This window comes from Zingiber officinale, chromosome 5B (assembly GCF_018446385.1).
Source record: "Zingiber officinale cultivar Zhangliang chromosome 5B, Zo_v1.1, whole genome shotgun sequence".
Classification (NCBI taxonomy): Eukaryota; Viridiplantae; Streptophyta; class Magnoliopsida; order Zingiberales; family Zingiberaceae; genus Zingiber; species Zingiber officinale.
Window position 1 is genome coordinate 102,464,953 of NC_055995.1, and position 20,951 is coordinate 102,485,903.

At 38.6% G+C, this 20,951-nt stretch overlaps 1 protein-coding gene across 1 annotated transcript; it reads right to left on the reverse strand.

Moving 5' to 3' along the window:
- Positions 1–278: 278 nt before the first annotated feature.
- Positions 279–1,920, reverse strand: LOC121985224 (inorganic pyrophosphatase 2-like). The gene is made up of 4 exons (XM_042538534.1): positions 1,507–1,920; positions 1,301–1,422; positions 1,020–1,221; positions 279–924 (listed from the first exon to the last, which is right to left on the reverse strand). The coding sequence occupies exons 1-4, from the start codon at positions 1,645–1,647 to the stop codon at positions 568–570; spliced, it is 822 nt and encodes a 273-aa protein (XP_042394468.1). The 5' UTR covers positions 1,648–1,920; the 3' UTR covers positions 279–567.
- Positions 1,921–20,951: the final 19,031 nt, after the last annotated feature.

A 20,951-nucleotide genomic window follows, 5' to 3' on the forward strand; every position in this document is an offset into this window, starting at 1 on the left:
CATGATGCTCCATTCTCTGCCACTGTTGCTCTTGGCGTTGCCGATGTGTCATCTCAGCTGGGAAATAATCAGTGGTCTACATATGGAACTCATCTGTTATCTGAAAATATCGCTGTACAGTTTGGTACTACTCATGTGAGATGTGCATATACTCTTCCAAGAGGAATCTGTTTGGAGTCGATGGAAGTGCAGACCGGAATCTCGTCAAAAGTAAAATAGTGCCTAACAGATTCGCATGTAGTGGACGGAGATCTAGGAAACTCCACGGGAACGGGGACTGTGCGACATCAGCCAAGAGCGAATTGATTTCGTTTTTGACTGTGATACGTTCGAGATTTAACAATTTAGAGGAAATAAAAGTATTTATTTAGTTTCTACGGCACTTTCTCAGTCGAAATCTTGTCAATGTAATCTTATCGAACAAACATGTTCATTTGAGTGCCACAGTCGATTGACTGAAATATATAAAAACGAAAGAAAAAACAAATATGCAGCAGCGAGCCCAACCCAGTTCTGTTCTTCCGTCTTTTTTTTTTTCTCTATCTTTCTTCAATATCTACGCATGCCCTAGTTGGGAACGCGAAGAACCGGCGAAGCCAATGGCGGCAGACTCTGCAACTTGCAGTCCGCCGAAACCAAGTGGCCAGCGTTTCGGCGCTCGGCCGACACCAGCCCATCGACGATCCGGAGCAACACCCTCTCCTGCTCCTCCGCATCGCTCCACTCGTGGATCTCTGCTCTGAGAGCGTGAGGGTTCTCGGCGACGAGCTCCCACAGCGGGAAGTTCTTCCTCGGCATCACAAAATCCTGCGCGCCGAGCCGGAGCGAAGGACAGTAATCCCCCTTCCCGTCTCCCAGGTAGACGATGCGCTTCTTCCCCTCCGCAAGAGCCGTCGACGCTTGAATTCTCTCGACTATTTTGCTCTGTATATATAATTTTAACACGGCTCCAATTCAGATCCTGCAGCCTTCAGATCGACAATGGCGGAAAGCTTGTGAATAGGAAGAACATGAATCACCTTGCACATGTTGGGAGGGCAGAGACTGCAGCCATGGGAAGAGCTACTGAAGTCGTGATAAGGGAAGATTCTCAGCCTCCCTTCCTCGTCCACGTACCCAGGGTTCGTGTTGATCTCCGAGAAGTAGCCCGTCAGACCGTGGTGCTTCAGAATGGTCTCGATGAAGAATCTATTGGCATCGCTCACTATCCTCAAATCGCATCTGAAAATCGGACCAGGAACGATTCAGACGACCGCGGAGGGAAGAAAACACAAAGCGAACAAAAGATGAATTAACATACCCGAAAGAGTAAGCTGATTTGATAGCGGCGACGGTCTCTGCCGGCAGAGGAGCATTCTTCAATCTCTCTGCGATTTCCTCGATTGTTCTTCCTTGTGCATGGAACTCCCTCATGATTGTATCCTGAAATATATAGATCAGAAGAAATCAGCATTGCAATCGATACCTTTCGCTCTGTATCAGAAAAAAAAAAAAAAAAGACAATACCATCGCAGTGTTCCATGGCAGGGTCTCGAGAAGCTGGTCGAAGCGCTGCGTGCCGCCGAGTTCGTCGATGACCCAGTTGTCGCTGTCGCAGTCGATGATGGTCTTGTCGAAGTCGAACACTACGACGACGGCGGCGGCCATGGGAGAGAAAATGCAGCTGGATTAGGGTTGCAGAAGGGCTGGGGGCGCTTGCTACACGGGGAAGGCATGGTTGGCTAACGGAATTTATAGGGAGGCGGGGAAGAAGAAGATGCCGAGGGAATATTACAAGGTGCTGGCTGCGATCGGAAGGTGGCTTAGATTTTGTTGCCGCGAGCTTTCTGGCAGGAGATCGCTCCGTGTCGTGTGCAGATTTTTGGGGAATAAGCTTTGGAATATTCCCTACTGGAGATTTGGAGTGCGACTCAGCGAAGCCACCCGAGGTAGACCAAAAACGAATGGAGCCAGCCACCATGAGGACGCGTGGCAACTTTTTAATAGTTTATTTGAAAATAATTCATTTGAATGATCAATAAAATTTTTTTATAGAATTAAATTGCGATGGTATCATATTCAATATTACCTAATTCAATAAGTTTTTAAAAGATGCAAATATAAAAACAACAGCACATATATAAAATTTGTTAGTACTTCACAAAAATATAATGAACAATTATCTTTTGTCTATAAATGTTAGTACATAAAAATATAAAACAATATAAACAAAAAAATATAAATATATTATAACATAAATTAATGTATATGGCCGAGAAACCGTAATTCCATTAAGTATAGTATGTTAATAGATCACTTATTTATTCTCAAAACGTCTTTATATTTATCCTTAGGATAGCTTACAAAGTTAAAGAAATATCTTACCGCCTTCAACTCGTTCAGTTAAAAAAAAAAAACAAATGATAAGTAAAAATATATATAATACGGAAGAACTTTGATTGAGCTTACTTTGGCTTCCTTTCTTTTACTTTGACTGTTTAAAAAAGATTTGGAAATTCAAAAATGCACTATCAAGAACTGAACTAATAAGAAAGATTTGGAGATATTGAGCTTATTTTATTGAGTATGTCTATTTAGATATCAATAAATATAAAGGTTGATAAGAGGATGACATGATCTATGCCTCATTGATCAACCTAGATATCAAGGATATAGGGACCAAGTCATACAAGATAATAATCACGGACAGGTTAGGTCGGATCTTGACCTTCTCGTCACTTAGGTAGCAATGATGTCTTTCTAGATGTCACTCATTGCTTATATATCTAAATGGTTTTAGATACATTGTCAATGTTACGAGAGTCTATTGGGTCACACACAAAGAACACGTTGACTTGGAGATGGATTATGGGGTTAAGTTTAATCCGAATTATACACATTGAGTTAGACTCGAATGAATTCAGATTAGACTTATTGAGTAATGGGTTAGACTCATTGGTTTATTGGGTTAATGGCTTATTGGGTTAAAGGTTAATCCAATATTCTAAATCCAACCCATTAAGATTAATGAATATTAATAGAGATTAATATATCATTAATCAAAAGGAAGATCAAGAGACAAAAATATTTCGTATTCATTGAATGAATACAAAAGCCATTTGTAAAAGTAACTTTTAGGTGAAGTAATATTTTTGATAAAATAACCTTTTTGGTGAAGTAACTTATTTGGTAAAGTAACCCTTTTGTGAAGTCACCTTATATAGATGAAGTGACCTTTTGGGTGAGTGTACTCTTCTTGGTTTTGCTCTTCTTCCTTTTCTTCTCTTGGCCAAAAACAATCTTGTAGAGTTGCTAGCACAACGAAAGTTGTTTCTTCTCCAAGTTGTGAGTTTGTGAGACAGACGGAGAACGTGTTCGTGTGGATACCGTAGAGGCGTTGACATACTGATGGCGTTGAGATCCGCATTTAAAGAAACGTTGCTGTCGAGATTGCGAAGGGCACGCAGCAAAGGTATAACTTGTTGGGACCGATCGGTGGCCGCTAGAGGGGGGGTGAATAGCGTCTCACCCAAATCGATGACTTCCTACGTATTCGTTACAATGCACGTCGATGTAACGTGGTTCAGAGATGATGCTCCTACTCCACAGCTGTCCATAAGGTGGACGATCCCTCAATCCATCGGTGGATTAGTCCCCGGAAACTCCGGCTAGCTCAAACCGCTCCTTGTGGGTGGAGAAACCTCACCACAACTTCAACCAAGAACACTTGGGCACAAGAGATCCTTGAGCACTTTGGTGACTACTAATTAGGCTTTAACCAAGTCTAATTTCGTCACCTTGGCCGGCCATCCCAAGCTCCTTCTTATAGAGCTTGGAACAAATCAGTAAGCTGATTTGTCCGTTACCAGTCGACTGGTCCTTGTACCAGTCGGCTGGTGTCAGCCCAACGGCTCTCTACAGTGCACCAGTCGACTGCTACAGTCATCAGTCGACTGCTACAGTACTACTACAGTAACGCTACAGTGCTGCTACAGTGAACCCTAATTCTAGGATTTTACCTCGAGTACATTCACTCAGCACTCGTCCTCGCCCGACCAACCTAGACCTAGCCTTCTAGCCTCCTCCATCAGCCTTGCGTCCCTCGGATGCCTCCCCATCCTTCACGTCTTGCCTTCTAGAGCTTCCATCGGCCTTGTCATTGTTGTCGGGTCTTCCTTTGCCAAGAGGTCGCGCCTCCGGGACTTCATCCATTGCCAAGTCACACTTGGACTTACGTTGCCAAGACTACATGCTTGGACTTACACCGCCAAGACTCATCCTTAGACTTTTCTCCTTTGCCAAGATCACACTTGGACTTACGTTGCCAAGACTACATGCTTGGATTTACACCGCCAAGACTCACCCTTGGACTTTCCTTGTTGTACCTGTATCCTGCACACTCACAATGCATATCAAATACAACAATAAACTTAACTTAAATCTTTGCCCAAACATCAAAACTTAGGGCACCTAGATTGCTCCAACAATCTCCCCCTTTTTGATGTTTGGCAACATGTTTAAGTTAGGGAAACATAAATGCAATACATATGCAAATAAATATGCAAATCAACTCATGCATAAATAATGGAACCTAAATCCCTAGGCTCCCCCTTCACCTAAGCTCCCCCTTGAGCTAGGATTTCCCTCAAAGGTAAACTTCTTCCCCTTTGCCTAAACAATCGCTCCCCCCTTCACCTAAGCTCTCCCTCGAGTTAGGATTTCTTGCAAAGGTGTATAGGTTTCCCACTTAAACCTAGACTTCTCCCCCTTTGCCATACATCAAAAAGAGCTCCAACAATATCCCAATTGTTGAAAACATGTCATCCAAATTGACCCTAAACTCATGTATTTATCCCCCATGGATCTCATACATTTAAACGAGTTGACACGGTCAAGAACAATGTTGAAAAACATTTTTAGGCTGGTAGCAGTCGACTGAACTAGGTACCAGTCGACTGCCCCCTTCGACAGAACCTTACAGAAGCATTCTGTGGTCGAAATCTACTGTTATCAGTCGACTGGTATCGGTACCAGTCGACAGGTATCCACAAAATGAGCTTACAAAAACATTCTGTGCTCAAAAACACTGTTACCAGTCGACTGGTATCTGCACCAGTCGACTGGCACCCTATTTCTGAAAAAATCAGCCTTTTCTGACCAACTTCAGAAATGCACCAGAAATTCTACAGACCTCGAAAAAATCTAAAATTTTGTGGAGAGGTCTATTTTAACCTTGTCTACTTGGGAAAAATATATATATAAATATATTTATCACAGATCCTAAGATTGACACAAAATTCAAAACTAGCTAAATTATTCAATTGAACCTTGACCTAAAGTCCTAGTTTTGGCTTCCTCTTGATGTATCTACCCATACTAAACCACAATACTTTCCTAGCATGGGTTTATATGGCATCTATACATAAAAAACTAATTTTCATGCAATATGAACTCAATTCATATTTTCATGCATAAAACTTAACCCAATTGTGCCAACCAAGTATAGTAGAGACTCAAATCTATCTCTAATCCCTTTGGCACATCTTGGTTCACTTAAGATCATTTACCATATGTCTCAAAGACTCTTTGAGCTCCCCCTTGAGCTCTTAATCTTATCCACCTCCCTAGGTGACTCATTTACTATGACTAGGCCATTTTGGTGCACCTCAGGTGACACTTGGCCTACAAGACTCACCTTCTTAACCTTAGACACCTTGTCTTTGGGAATTTCTTCTTGTCCTTAATCTTGGACACCTTATCCTTGCTATAATTATATGCTACCCTAGCATATTCCTTCTTATTGGCCTTGGATGACTCTCCCTTGTTCTTGGTAACACCTCCCATACCAATATCATGTGCTAGCTTAACACTTGACCTCCTTGGTCTTTGAAAAGATTTTTATGTTTTCAAAGAGTAACTCCCCCTAAAAATATGATCAAACTTTTATCATTGCACCAACAATGACTTGGGGTTCCTAAATAATTAGGAAAACCAAAACTTGAAGTTTGAGGTTCAAAATTCAATAATGAAACTAAACATCAACCGAAACTTCACTTTGGTCTTTCTTAACCAAACCATACTTGTTTTCATCATGAAAACTCATGTAGACATTATTTAGGGTATGCTTTATCAAGGAAAAATAGTTTTCTATGAAAATACTTCCTATTTTCAAATATTGACACAAATTTGAAAACTCTTGAAAACTTCAATGTTTTCTCCTAGTTTGTGTCTAACTTTCCAATGATGATTACTATCAAAAGATAGTCTTCACCAAGGTTTTTCAAAAGTATTTTGAAATCATTTTCGAAACCAATATCCAACCACGTTCTTTGAGCTCAAAGTACATGACTTATACATTAGCTTTCCCAATGATTGGAAGACACATAACTATGTGTTTTGATGAACCTAAAACTCAACAAGATGCACTAGATCAACATCTTGAGTTTAGTTCACCATCTTAACATCTCACTTGTACCTAACGTGTATTAAAACGCATACAAGTCACCTTATAGTTCTTTGTGAGATGTATATTTGGTCTTGCCCTAAACTAAGGGATCATGCATCTCTATCTAGGCATTGTAAAAATCATGATCATCCATCTAGGATGTCACTTGATATGATCCCTCTTGTTGGGACACTTCCATACATAATAGATGTCTTTGTCCTTAATTACAAGAAAATTGACATACTGCATGATGATTAATGGCATACATCAAAATAAGCAAAGCATGCTATAATTACATAATATATGCATGACATGGCATGGTATTTTTATATTTTTCATAATAAAATGTGAATGCTAAATATGATGTCATGGCATATGATGGGCAAACAATCATGACAAGTTAGCATAAATAAAATGTACCTAGATAATCTATCTAAGTATCCTTAATTCTTAGCTATACCTTAAAATTAAATCCTAGATTGCCCAATTTCATCAAGAAAGTGCCAAACCCAATTTTGACATTTCTTTTTCCCTTTCTAAATTTGTGTCATTTTTAAATTTAAACAAATTCCTCAAAGTATGACACATTTTATTCTTTCAAAGAGTATATGAAATCAAATTAAGGCTTAGATTCACCTTTAACCTTCTAAGAAAATGCCAAAACCCCCAACTTGGCATTTCTTATCCTTTTCCAAATGTCTCAATTTAAATTAGATTTAACTCCTCAAATTTTGACACATTTTTGCTCTTCAAGGATTTAAGCATATTTGATTAAAGCATGGGGTTTCTCTTAATTCCTTAAGAAAGTATCAAAATTCTAACTTGATTTTTCTTATACTTTTCTTAAGTGTGCCAAGTTAGATTAAGTTCAACTCTTCAAATTTTGGCACATATATTACTCTCTCAAAGAGTAACCCAATAACCTTTTTCTTTTTCAAAGGTTAACAATAACCTTGAAAATGCTCTCAAGTGTCAACTTTACAAAGGTTGGGTTAACTATCTTTCCAATTGGAGTTGACACTCTCTAACCTATCTAGGGTGTAGAGAATATGCTCCTAGGAACCCAAAACCTATTGGTGCTCCTTGGATGCTCTAGGTACTCACTAGGGATGACTTCCATAGATACCTTCCTAAGGACCTTTCTAGGCTTCTTAGAAGCCTTGGTCACTTCCACTAGGTCACTTCTAGGGCTAACTTCCCTTGTAACCTTATTTGTGACTTTGTTTGGCCTTTTTGGAGCCTTAGTCACCTTTACTAAGTCAACTATAGGGATGACCTCCCTTGTGACCTTCTTTGTGACATTATTAGACTTCTTAGAAGTCTTAGTCACATTGGTCTTTGCAAAAGTACTCTTAGGGACAACTTCCCTTGTACTTTTAGCTTGACCACTAAACCTAGGGTTGGTCCCATAACTATATGGAACCCTATGAAAGGAAGTCACATCCTTCTTGGCTTTAGGTTTGTATCCCAAACCTATATAGCCATTGGATGGCTCTCGTCTAGCTTTTCCTAGGTTATGCTCATTTTGACCCCTAAGAATATTTTCTATTCTTGCTAGGGTTCTTTCTAAATTATCAAGTCTTGACCTCAAGACTTGGTTTTCCGTCATTGAATCCATAGACTTGGATTTTTCTTGACCCCTATGAGCATTTCTATATCTAGGCATATATCTATAATCCTTAGAGTTATTGCCTAAATTGTTATTTACCTTCCTAGCCTTAGGTGTGATAAATCTAGCATGAGGAGGGATATATTTATCCTTAGATTTATCATGCATTCTATTTTCATGATAAATAGCATTATAACGATTTAAATTTGAACTAGCATTCAAGTTAGGGTTTACCTCCCTTACCCTTGAAGCTCTCTTCTTCTCTCACTTTTTCAAGTGCACCAATTTCTTGAGCTCTCCTCTCCTTGGGCACTTTGTGTGGTAGTGACCCCACTCACCACATGTAAAGCACCTAATGTGCTTCTTCTCCTCCTTCTTCTTCTTCCTACAACTCACATTAGTTTCTAAATTAACTTTAGTAAGTTTAGGGTTTACCTCCTTTACCTTCTTGAGTAAAGGACACCTACTCTTGTAGTGCCCCATCTTACCACACTCAAAGCATTTGATGTGGTCCTTTGTGTTCTTCTTGGTAGTTGAGGTGGAGAGTTGAGCTTCCAAGATCTCCTCTTCCTTTGATTGCTCTTCTTCCTCTTCACTTGAAGATGTCGATGATTCCACTTCATCCTCCCTTGAAGATGTGGATGATACCTCCTCATCTTCCTTCTCCTCCTCGGATGTTGACCTTATGTCAACATCGGATTGGTCCTTCTCTTCTTGGACCAATGAGCCCTTCTCCTTGGACTCCTCTACTCCTTGGAATTATGACGGGTCTTCATGATAGGGAATGATCTTTTTCCAAAGATCACATGCACTTGTGCATTCACCTACACTCACAATGATATTAGAAGGTAGTAAATTATGCAAAATTCTCGTTACCTCCTTGTCCGCCTCCAATTGCTCTCGTTGCTCTTCTGTCCAATGCCGAGGTCGGAGGCGTTTACCCTTCTTGTCCGTAGGAGCTTCAAATGGGTCACTCAAGACAACCCATTGATTCCAATCCATTTGGAACCATGTCTCCAACCGCTTCCTCCAATAATTGAAGTCTTCTTTGTCATACGGAGGTGGAATTCGGATATCCCATCCGAGCGGTCCTTCGGACTCCATCTTCTTCTTCCTCTAGCTTCTTGCTCTCTTGGCGGTTAGTCCGTAGAAGAGCAACCTGTTGGACAGTTAGATTCGATAGAGGGGAGGTGAATATCGATTCAAAAATATCGAGTATAAGCGCAGCGGAAAAATAAAGTAGACACAGTGTTTTTTACTTTGTTCGGAGCCTGTGACGACTCCTACTCGAAGGCCCGTACTCCTTGAGTACTTTCGTTGGGCAATTCACTAGCAATTCGGATAATTACAATTTAAGTACAAAAAGATGCTAATGAAAAGAAAAACAAAGCTGTACCGACAGACAAGGAATTTAAAAGAGCGGGATCGTGTCGTCGGAGCTCTGTGATCGTCGTTGGAGCGTAGAGCAGCAGAGTGAGTAATCTCAGAGTTCTTAGATGTGAAAGATGATTCTGAAGCTCCTGCCTGGGGCTTCTTTTATATGTTGCTCCGGGCGCCTGGATTCCTTCCGGGCGCCTGGATTCTTTCCGGGCGCCTGGAATGTGACGTAGCTGCTCAAACTGAGATGCTCCACGTGGCGACGACTTGGCCTGGATATAATTTGCTTTCCGAGCGCCCGGATCCCCTCCGGGCGCCCGGACCACCTTGTTCCAGAAAATCCCTTTTCCTGCAAAACAAAGTTAGTCCGAGGCAATATATATCCTGCAAAATAGATTGTTAGCACATTTATGAATTTGCACAAATAGTATGACTTAGATTCCGTCTTTCCGAGACCGGAATCTAGTCACTATCTCGACTTAGACATCCGAAATGGATCTAAGCCGGATCGACGCCTAATGTTCCCTTCCCGGGAACGCGTCCTTGCAGTCACTCCCCTCTAGTGACTTACCTCACTTACCTGCCAGACGTCCGGTCAGCCCTTCGACCCGTCTAGACTTCTCGCCAGCTATCCGGTCAGCCCGTCGACCTAGCTGGACTTCGTGCCAGACATCCGGTCAGCCCGTCGACCTGTCTGGACTTATCCTGCACACTCGATCAGAGTGTTAGATAACGACGAACCTAACTTAACCTGATTTATCATTCATCAAAATCTGAGTTAGACCGTTAGTGCTAACCGCACCAACAATCTCTCCCTTTTTGATGGAATGACAACCTGGTTAAGTTAGTGATAAATATATGCAAAAATCAAGCATGATTTTCGAGGTTTTTAAGGTTTTAAGTTAGTTTTTCAAGTTTGCTTTTAGTTGCTCTAACTTAACCACCTAACCCTCCCCCTTTGGCATTCATCAAAAAAATAAGCAAGGGTAAACAATCATAGTGTAGAGTTACTGTAAAAGGTAATCAAAATAAAAAATAGCTAATTTTGAAAAATATCTAAGTTTGGTTCAAAATTCAAAGATAAAAGTACAATTTTTTAACACTAAGTTAAAAATAGTCAAGTTGACTTGGGGGAGATAAGTTGAATTTTGAAAAGTATAATTTTAAAGTTAATCATGTTTAACTTTTCAAGCGTGTAAAATGTTTCAAATCAGGTTTTTCAAATTTACTTTTCAAGTTTAAGTAATATTTACTTAAGGCTAATTTGATAACAGCTAAGTTTAGAAAGTTTAATTTTCAAGCATATGCTACAAAACTGAATAAGTTTAAATTTGTAATATTCAACTTTTAAAATTAGGTTTAAAAATTAGGTGGGATTAAACTTCCAAATTTTTCAAACACTTAGTTAAATTTAACTTTTTGAAAATTGGTGTTTTTAAAAAATAAGTTAGTTTTAAAATAGATGTACAAAAGTATTTTTTAAGCACACACAAAATTTTAATTAATTTCTCCCCCTGAACTTGATACTTAACATTAAACAGTTGTCTAACCAATTAGGTACTAACTAACTATCAGAAGATAGTAGCTTTCACTTGGTTAGTCAGATTAAGGTGATTACAAGCAGTCAGTGTTTGACTTGACTGATGATCTTAATCTGATTACTGTCTGATTTGTATTTAACGTCCAGACTTATGCTGATGCACTGAAATAAGCATCTTAAATCCAGACAGTTGGCCTATGCATCTCACCCCTTTCTATGTATGTCAAACACAAGCAAGGTAAGCCTAAGGTGGTGGTGAGATGCTCAAAAACTAGTCCTATGGGTACATGCTTTCTAGGGATTCAAAACTAGTCTAAGGCCAAAACTGTTTTTGAAAATCTAAAAATGGAAAGTTTTGAAAACAAATAATTTTAACTTATAATTTGAAAACAATTATTTTTGAAAATAAATTTGATAAACCCTAGTCTATTAAGCACATCCCTAATTTTCGACGTAAGTTGCTAAATTCACTTTCAGGGAGTGGTTTTGTGAAAATGTCAGCTAAATTTGATTTGGACTCAATGTATTTGAGTTCAATATCACCTTTAGTAACATGATCCCTGATAAAGTGGTGCCTAATTTCAATATGTTTGGTTCTTGAATGATGCACAGGGTTCTTGGTTAAGTTAATTGAACTTATATTGTCAATTAATACTTTTACATTTGTGATATTTAAGTTGAAATCTTTTAGAGTATGCATCATCCATAATAATTGTGCAACACATTCGCCTATATCTATATATTCTGACTCAGTTGTAGATAAAACAACACAATGTTGCTTTCTACTAAACCAGCTGACAAGTGATGAACCTAATAATTGGCATCCACCACTTGTACTTTTACGGTCTAATTTACATCTAGCATAATCTGAGTCAGAATACCCTATTAGTTCAAAATTATTTGTCCTAGGATACCAAATTCCTACATTTGTTGTTCCCTTAAGGTATCTAAAAATTCTTTTGACTTGTGTCAGATGGGATTCCTTAGCACAAGTTTGGTATCTAGCACACATACTAACTGCAAATAAAATATCAGGTCGGCTTGCAGTTAAGTATAGTAGGCTACCTATTGCACTCCTATAATATTTTAAGTCAACTGGTTTTCCACTTGGGTCATTGTCTAAGATTGTGTTTACTGCCATAGGTGTTTTTATTTCTTTTGTATTTTCCATTTCGAATTTTTTAAGTAAGTCTTTAGTGTATTTATGTTGATAAATATAATTTCCTTCATTTGTTTGTTTGATTTGCAATCCTAAGAAATAAGTTAATTTTCCTACTAGGCTCATTTCAAATTCTTTTTCCATTATATTAATAAATTCTTCTAAAAATTCTGAATTTGTTGAACAAAAAATTATATCATCTACGTATATTTGTGCAATAAATATGTCTGTATTTAATGATTTAACAAACAAGGTTGGGTCAATTTGACCTTGGTTGAATCCTTTAGATGTTAAGTACGATGTTAGCCTTTCATACCATGCCCTGGGTGCTTGTTTAAGTCCATATAACGCTTTCTTTAACTTAAAAACATAATCAGGGTGTTCTAGACTTTCAAACCCAGGAGGCTGACCTACATAAACTTCTTCTTTAATTAGTCCATTAAGAAAGGCAGACTTAACATCCATTTGGTATAGTTTAAATCCCTTGTGGGCTGCATAACTTAGTAACATTCTAATGGATTCTAATCTGGCTACTGGGGCATAGGTTTCATCATAGTCAAGTCCTTCAACCTGACTAAACCCTTTGGCAACTAGCCTAGCTTTATTTCTAGTAATTTCCCCAGTTTCACTTAATTTGTTTCTGAATACCCATTTTGTTTCTATTATTTTCTTATTCTTAGGTGGTGGTACTAGGTCCCAAACTTCATTACGCTCAAATTGGGCTAGTTCTTCTTGCATAGCTATAATCCAGTCTGGGTCTAGTAGGGATTCATCCACAGTTTTGGGTTCAATTTTTGAAATTAGAGAAATTTGACTTAGGTTTCTAAAGGATGATCTAGTTTGAACTCTCAAGTCTGGGTCACCAATTATTTGATCAGTTGGATGGTTAGGATTTACTCTTATAGTTCTAATGGGTTCATTTTCTTGAGTGTGTTCATCTTCTTCATAGTCTAGGGATTGATTGGTTTCTTCAGAATTATTAATCTCAGTAGGTTGAAGTTGAGTTTGTCCTTGGGTTTCTTCAAATTTTACATTTGTGGTTTCCTCGATTTTTAGCATAATTTTATTATATATTCTGTAACCCCTACTGTTTAGAGAATATCCTACAAAAATTCCATTTTCTACTTTAGAGGTGAATTTTCCTAAATGTTCTCTAGTATTTAGGATGAAGGCTGGACACCCAAATACTTTAAAAATATTTTATGTTGGGTTGTTTGTTATAAAATATCTCAAAGAGGGTTTTATTATGTCTTTTATTTAATGTTGTTCTATTTTGCACATAGCAGGCTGTGCTAACAGCTTCTGCCCAGAAATATTTAGGTAGGTTATATTCATTTAACATGGTTCTAGAGGCTTCTAGTAAGGTTCTATTTTTTCTTTCTACAATTCCATTTTGTTGGGGGGTTTTAGGACATGAAAATTTGTGATGGTAGCCATTTTCAAGACAGAATTTGTTAAAATTATAATTTTTAAATTCTCCCCCATTGTCACTCCTAATTCTTTTAATTTTAATATCTTTTTCGTTTTCAATTTGTTTGCAGAAGTTTATAAAGATTTCAAAAGTTTCATCTTTATGTTTTAAGAATTTTACCCAAGTAAATCTAGAATAATCATCTATAATTACTAAACAATATAAGTTTCCATTTATAGATTTGACTCCATGGGAGTCAAAAAGGTCTAAATGTAGAAGTTCTAATATTGAGTTAGTTTGTGGCTGATTTGTTTGTTTGTGAGTGGATTTAGTTTGTTTACCTTGTTGACAAGCATTACATATGGTTGAATCTAAGTTAGGTAATTTTGGTAAGCCTCTCACAAATCCATTTAGTTTACTTATGTTTCTAAAGTTGGTGTGAGACATCCGCCTATGCCATAACCAAGTTTCTTCTTTTTGTGTTAAATAACACTTAATGGAAGAAGTGGTTAAGTTGATGGCATAGATGTTGTCTTTTCTAAAACCTTTTAGGCTTATGGTAGGATTATCTAGATGTTTGATTAAACACTCTGTGGATAGAAATTTAACCTTATACCTAGTGTCACACAATTGACTTATACTCAGAAGATTATATTTAAAATTTTCAACAAGTAAAACATTTGTAATTATAAAGTCTATTTTTAATTCAATATTACCTATACCAATTACCTTGAGTTTACCGTTGTTTCCAAAGACAATTGTTCCTAAGATTTTATAAGTGAGTTGAGTGAACTTGGTGTGATCTCCAGTCATATGTTTGGAGCAACCACTGTCCAAAATCCACTTGGTTTCCTATAGTAAGTAGGATTTAAAGTTAGTCTTTTTATTTTTGAGCAGGCATTATTTAAGTTAAGTTTTTTTTTTAATTTAAAGTGAGTTTTAAGTTTGAAATTAGAATTTTGAAATTACTTAATAAGTTTAAAATTAAAGTTTTGAAATTAATTTTTAAGTTTAAAATTAAAATTTTGAAATTAATTTTTAAGTTTAAAATTAAAATTTTGGAATTAATTTTTAAGTTTAAAATTAAAGTTTTGAAATTAATTTTTAAGTTTAAAATTAAAATTTTGAAATTAATTTTTAAGTTTAAAATTAAAATTTTGAAACTAATTTTTAAGTTTAAAATTAAAATTTTGAAATTAATTTTTAAGTTTAAAATTTTGAAACCTTATTCATCTCACCCGATCTATATTATCAATCAGGGAATCCTATGATTTTGTGAGATGAAATTAGATTTTTACTTATGGAGTTTTGGTTTAACTTGTGTTAGATTCAGATTTAGCTTTGGTCTCCACAAATAGGCATTTTTCGGATAAACTTCTAAGTTTGGTGAGTCACATGGACGTCATTAGAAGTAACCAACATTTCGAGGTTTTCCGAATAGTCCTATCCACGGAGCTTAGTACTAAATCTTGGTCTAACTGGTTAGGGTTCATTTAAGGGTAGCTTCGGTCAGCCAAATGCACCAGATCGAAACCATATCTTTCTAGACATGCGATGCCCAAGCTTCCCTAACGTACTATCATCCAAAAACTTCACCAGTACCATGATTCAAGTTAAACTTGGTCTCTTTTTAACTAATCCTAATTACCCTGCCGGGTTAGTTAATTTTGGGTTACCTTGTCGGGTAAGTTAGTTTTGGAGGTGCCAGCTATTCTGGAGCCTCCCCCTGAATTATTGGCCATTAATTTAAATTTTGGTTTTAGGTTTGTGTCGATTCCTTTTATAATTATGGTTAACTTGGTGATAATTTTGTTGATTTTTAAAGTGTTTAAATTTTGATTTAGGTTTGTATTTTGGATTTTGGTTTGGTTTATTCGACTTTACATAATGAATCTTTTCTTTAGGTATATAATATTGATTAAGTCCTATTTGCGTGGTTAAGCACGCTTTCAGAACCCAAGCTAGATTGGTTGATTTGTATTGGGTTATTAATGATTTGAAGGTTTTATTTGAATTCGACTTATATCCTAGTCCAGTTTTATTATAGCATGCTTTTTGATTATTTAGGATTAAGTCTAGATTTTTTGATCTTGTTGTGAATTTTTCTAACATTTCTTTTAAATTGTTAATCTCATTTTTTAATGATAAATTTTCCTCCTCAAGTGTTAGATCTTGAGTTGGATTTGTATTTTCTTTTTGTTCCTTGAGGTTTTGATTTTCCTCAAGAAGTGATTTGTTTTCATTTTCTAATTTAATCAATTTACTATTTAAACAGGAAATAATTCTAAAAAAAAATTGTTTAAATTAAAATCTACCTCATTCGGGCCTTCGGAAACGAGTACGGACTCGTGGCTTGTTTCGGGTTCAGACCCGTCTCCATCTTCCGACTCGTCTTCTGTTTCATCTTCGCGGGCCATCAGTGCGAGGTGGCTCTGATGTTTCTGCTCTTCTTCCTCCGATTCGTCCGAGGAGTCGTCCCACGTTGCTTTGAGGGCCTTCTTTTTGGTTGGCTTCGGTTTGTCGAGCTTCAGTTTCGGGCATTCGTTCTTGTAGTGTCCCTTTTTGTTGCAGCCGTAGCAAGTCACGTTCTTTTGTTCTGAGGGAGAACTGATCTTTTGAAGGTCCTTTTTGCTGAATCTCCTTTTTCTCCTGGTGAACATTTTTCTTACCAAGTTCACCAGGTGTTCTTCGTCTTCTGAGTCTTGGTTGGAATCTTCTTCATATTCAGGTTTGCTCTTCTTTTCTTTGGAGGAACTTGCAAATAAGGCTATACCTTTCTTGGCTCCAGCATTAGTTTGTTCATGTAATTCTAATTCACAGAAGAGCTCGTCTAATTTTAATTTAGAAAGATTTTTAGAGATTTTGTAGGCATCTACGATTGATGCCCACAAACTATTACGTGGAAAAACATTTAATGCGTACCTTATTAAGTCTCTATTTTCCATCTGGTGGCCTATCGCATGAAGCCCGTTGAGGATGTCCTTGATCCTCGCGTGGAGCTGATTCGCCGTTTCACCTTCCTACATTTTTATATTAAAAATTTTATTTAAGAGCAGGTCTTGTTTGGTTACCTTGGCGTCGCTCGTTCCCTCGTGCAGCTCGATCAATTTGTCTCACAGCTCTTTAGCATTTTTGTGTGGACCGACTCTGTTTAGTTCTTCTCTTGTTAATCCGCACTGTAGAGTGTTGATTGCCTTATTTTCTGTTGACGCCTTCTTCTTCAAATCTGCTGTCTAGTCTTCAGGATCCAGTATATTCCCGGAGTTGTCAGCTGGAATTTTATAGGGTCTCATAACGCTCATCCACTGATCGAAGTCTGTTTTGAGGTAGACCTCCATGCGCTTCTTCCAGTACGGAAAATCGTCCCCGTTGAAGAGTGGAGGTCGTACTGTACTGAATCCTTCTTGTTGGGACATCCTGTATACAAGTAAGTAACCAAGAAAAATATCCCAAGACTTGGTCTTGGATTAGTAGTGCGGGAAGAGAAAATAGTAGAAAAATCTAGATTGGTGTTGCACCAATTTAGATTTAATTGCAAAAAAAATGTTAAAAAAATGATAAACCAGTTTGGAGTTAAGTGTAAAACTGAAGAAAGAAAAAAAATTTCACCCCTAGTCTGATTGGTGGTTGCACCAAATCAGAGCGGTACCTGCTCTGATACCACTTGTTGGACCGTTAGATTCGATAGAGGGGGGGTGAATATCGATTCGAAAATATCGAGTATAAGCGCAACGGAAAAATAAAGTAGACACAGTGTTTTTTACTTTGTTCGGAGCCTGTGACGACTCCTACTCGAAGGCCCGTACTCCTTGAGTACTTTCGTTGGGCAATTCACTAGCAATTCGGATAATTACAATTTAAGTACAAAAAGATGCTAATAAAAAGAAAAACAAAGCTGTACCGACAGACAAGGAATTTAAAAGAGCGGGATCGTGTCGTCGGAGCTCTGTGATCGTCGTTGGAGCGTAGAGCAGCAGAGTGAGTAATCTCAGAGTTCTTAGATGTGAAAGATGATTCTGAAGCTCCTGCCTGGGGCTTCTTTTATATGTTGCTCCGGGCGCCTGGATTCCTTCCGGGCGCCTGAATGTGACGTAGCTGCTCAAACCGAGATGCTCCACGTGGCGACGACTTGGCCTGGATATAATTTGCTTTCCGGGCGCCCGGACCACCTTGTTCCAGAAAACTCCCTTTTCCTGCAAAATAAAGTTAGTCCGAGGCAATATATATCCTGCAAAATAGATTGTTAGCACATTTATGAATTTGGACAAATAGTATGACTTAGATTCTGTCTTTCCGAGACCGGAATCTAGTCACGATCTCGACTTAGACATCCGAAATGGATCTAAGCTGGATCGACGCCTAATGTTCCCTTCCCGGGAACGCGTCCTCGTAGTCACTCCCCTCTAGTGACTTACCACACTTACCTGCCAGACGTCCGATCAGCCCTTCGACCCGTCTGGACCTTTTCAGCCCGTCGACCTAGCTGGACTTCTTGCCAAGCGTCCGGTCAGCCCGTCGACCCGCTTAGACTTCTCGCCAGCTATCCGGTCAGCCCGTCGACCTAGCTGGACTTCGTGCCAGACATCCGGTCAGCCCGTCGACCTGTCTGGACTTATCCTGCACACTCGATCAGAGTGTTAGATAACGACGAACCTAACTTAACCTGATTTGTCATTCATCAAAATCTGAGTTAGACCGTTAGTGCTAACCGCACCAACACAATCTCGCTCTGATATCAATTGTTGGGACCGATCGGTGGCCGCTAGAGGGGGGTGAATAGCGTCTCACCCAAATCGATGGCTTCCTACGTATTCGTTACAATGCACGTCGATGTAACGTGGTTCGAAGATGATGCTCCTACTCCACGGCTGTCCGTAAGGTGGACGATCCCTCAATCCGTCGATGGATTAGTCCCCGGAAACTCTGGCTAGCTCAAACCGCTCCTTGTGGGTGGAGAAACCTCACCACAACTTCAACCAAGAACACTTGGGCACAAGAGATCCTTGAGCACTTTGGTGACTACTAATTAGGCTTTAACCAAGTCTAATTTCGTCACCTTGGCCGGCCATCCCAAGCTCCTTCTTATAGAGCTTGGAACAAATCAGTAAGTTGATTTGTCCGTTACCAGTCGACTGGTCCTTGCACCAGTCGACTGGTGTCAGCCCAACGACTCTCTCAACGGCTCTCTACAGTGCACCAGTCGACTGCTACAGTAACGCTATAGTAACGCTACAGCGCTACAGTAAACCCTAATTCTAGGATTTTACCTCGAGTACATTCGCTCAGCACTCGTTCTCGCCCGACCAACCTAAACCTAGCCTTCTAGCCTCCTCCATCAGCCTTGCGTCCCTCGGATGCCTCCCCATCCTTCACGTCTTGCCTTCTAGAGCTTCCATCGGCCTTGTCATTGTTGTCGGGTCTTCCTTTGCCAAGAGGTCGCGCCTTCGGGACTTCATCCATTGCCAAGTCACACTTGGACTTACGTTGCCAAGACTACATGCTTGGACTTACACCGCCAAGACTCATCCTTAGACTTTTCTCCTTTGCCAAGATCACACTTGGACTTACGTTGCCAAGACTACATGCTTGGACTTACACCGCCAAGACTCACCCTTGGATTTTCCTTGTTGTACCTGTATCCTGCACACTCACAATGCATATCAAATATAACAATAAACCTAACTTAAACCTTTGCCCAAACATCAAAACTTAGGGCACCTAGATTGCTCCAACATAACTTTCTCATGTAGAAGAATTAGTACTTAGTATATGGTTTCCTTTCGCATGAATGTTTTGGAAAGGAACTAGATGTTTTTCGCTGCGCTTTCGCGTGTTTAGCGCCCTAATTCCTAATAGTGGTATCAAAGCCACTTGCGAAGGCATATACTAAGTTGTAGTAGAATTTCATATGTGATATAGAAATTGCATGACATGTTTATTATGATTTGAATGATTATGAGCAAGTTTCGGCCAAGAGGTTTTTAGCGAAACCATCATGGTGTTGTGGCTCATAGTTAGTTGTTTAAATCATAGTAAATTTTGTCATAATAGATTGAGAATGTTATATGACATGGTGCGTGGTTATGGCCCTTAAACCCTGATGTGATTGGATGTGTGTATTGTAATTCATAATACGGCCTGCGTGTCGTGCCTCTCCTCTTTTATTCTAGTTGTAAATTTAGACTACACTCGATGTAACTCGAGTTTTCTTTAGATTTTGTAATGTACAAATTAGAGAAGAATAAGTCTACTTGACGACGGTGAAAAGGGAGAAGGTCAACAACACATGACGACCAAGGAAGCACTTGGAGAAGATGCTTTTGCCTAGGTTGACTTTTCAATCTTCTCATTGGCTTGAGAGAATCATAGATAATGGGGTCATAACCATGTCATATTTCTTTTATGCATATATGTGATGTGTGCCATGATATGCTATATGATGCATGTGTAGTTTAATCATGATTAGGTCTTTTTAAATATGCCTATCAAAGTTTAGTACTCACTACTAGCTCGATCAATTGTGGTCAGGTTTTTCCAAAGCAAAGTGACTCGATTTATCTTGCTAGAGTGTGACAGGACAATTGTGATGTCCGACTATTAAACTTTGGGTGTGACTTAACTAAGTTGAGAACTTAGAGGCATGTCCCATACAATGTAATTCAATTATACTAGTCTTGGGCGATTAACCAAAGCTAACTCAAGATGTATTATAATGTGGATTTCATAAGATGGCCAAATGAACAAATAGTCTTGTTCACCTAATGATACAAGAGTTACATAGGATGTAATTGGTAACGTTGTCTACTTAAGTTATACAAATCTTGGACGATTAGCCACAGCTAGCTCAAGAAAATGTATAATATGGATCTTGTCCAATTAGTACACGTTGCCTACCTAAGTTATACTAAGTCTTGGGTGATTAAACAAAGTTAACTCAAGATGAGGTATAATATGGATCTTGTCCCACATGAATGTTATCGCAATTGGATTTGAAGCTGCTAGTGTGGGTAAAACCATATCTATGACTTGCTTCTACCAAAGCTTTACAATTTTATGGGAGAATTATTTAATTAAAGTTCTAGTTAAATGATCAAAATATGATACTTATTTCTGCATTTTATTGTTGTAGATCATCATGTCATCAAATACGTCAAATACTCTCTCTCTGCGATCTGTCCTTGATAAGGACAAGCTCAACGAAGCTAACTTCCTGGACTCGTATAGAAACCTTAGAATAGTTCTCAAGCAAGAACGAAAACTGTACGTCCTAGAGCAGCCTATTCCTGAGGCACCCCCCGCTACTGCCACTAGAGCTGATAGGGATGCTTATAAGAAGCATCAAGATGATGCACTAAATGTGTCATGCCTTATGCTCGCCACCATAAACTCTGAGCTTCAGAAGCAACATGAGAACATAGATGCTTATGATAT

Coding starts and splice junctions, on each gene's coding strand:
- LOC121985224 (XM_042538534.1), bottom strand. CDS start 1,647: ATGGCCGCCGCCGTCGTCGTAGTGTTCGACTTCGACAAGACCATCATC. Junction 1,222..1,300: donor AAATCAGCTTACTCTTTCGG/GTATGTTAATTC, acceptor TCCGATTTTCAG/ATGCGATTTGAGGATAGTGA. Junction 925..1,019: donor GCCCTCCCAACATGTGCAAG/GTGATTCATGTT, acceptor TTATATATACAG/AGCAAAATAGTCGAGAGAAT.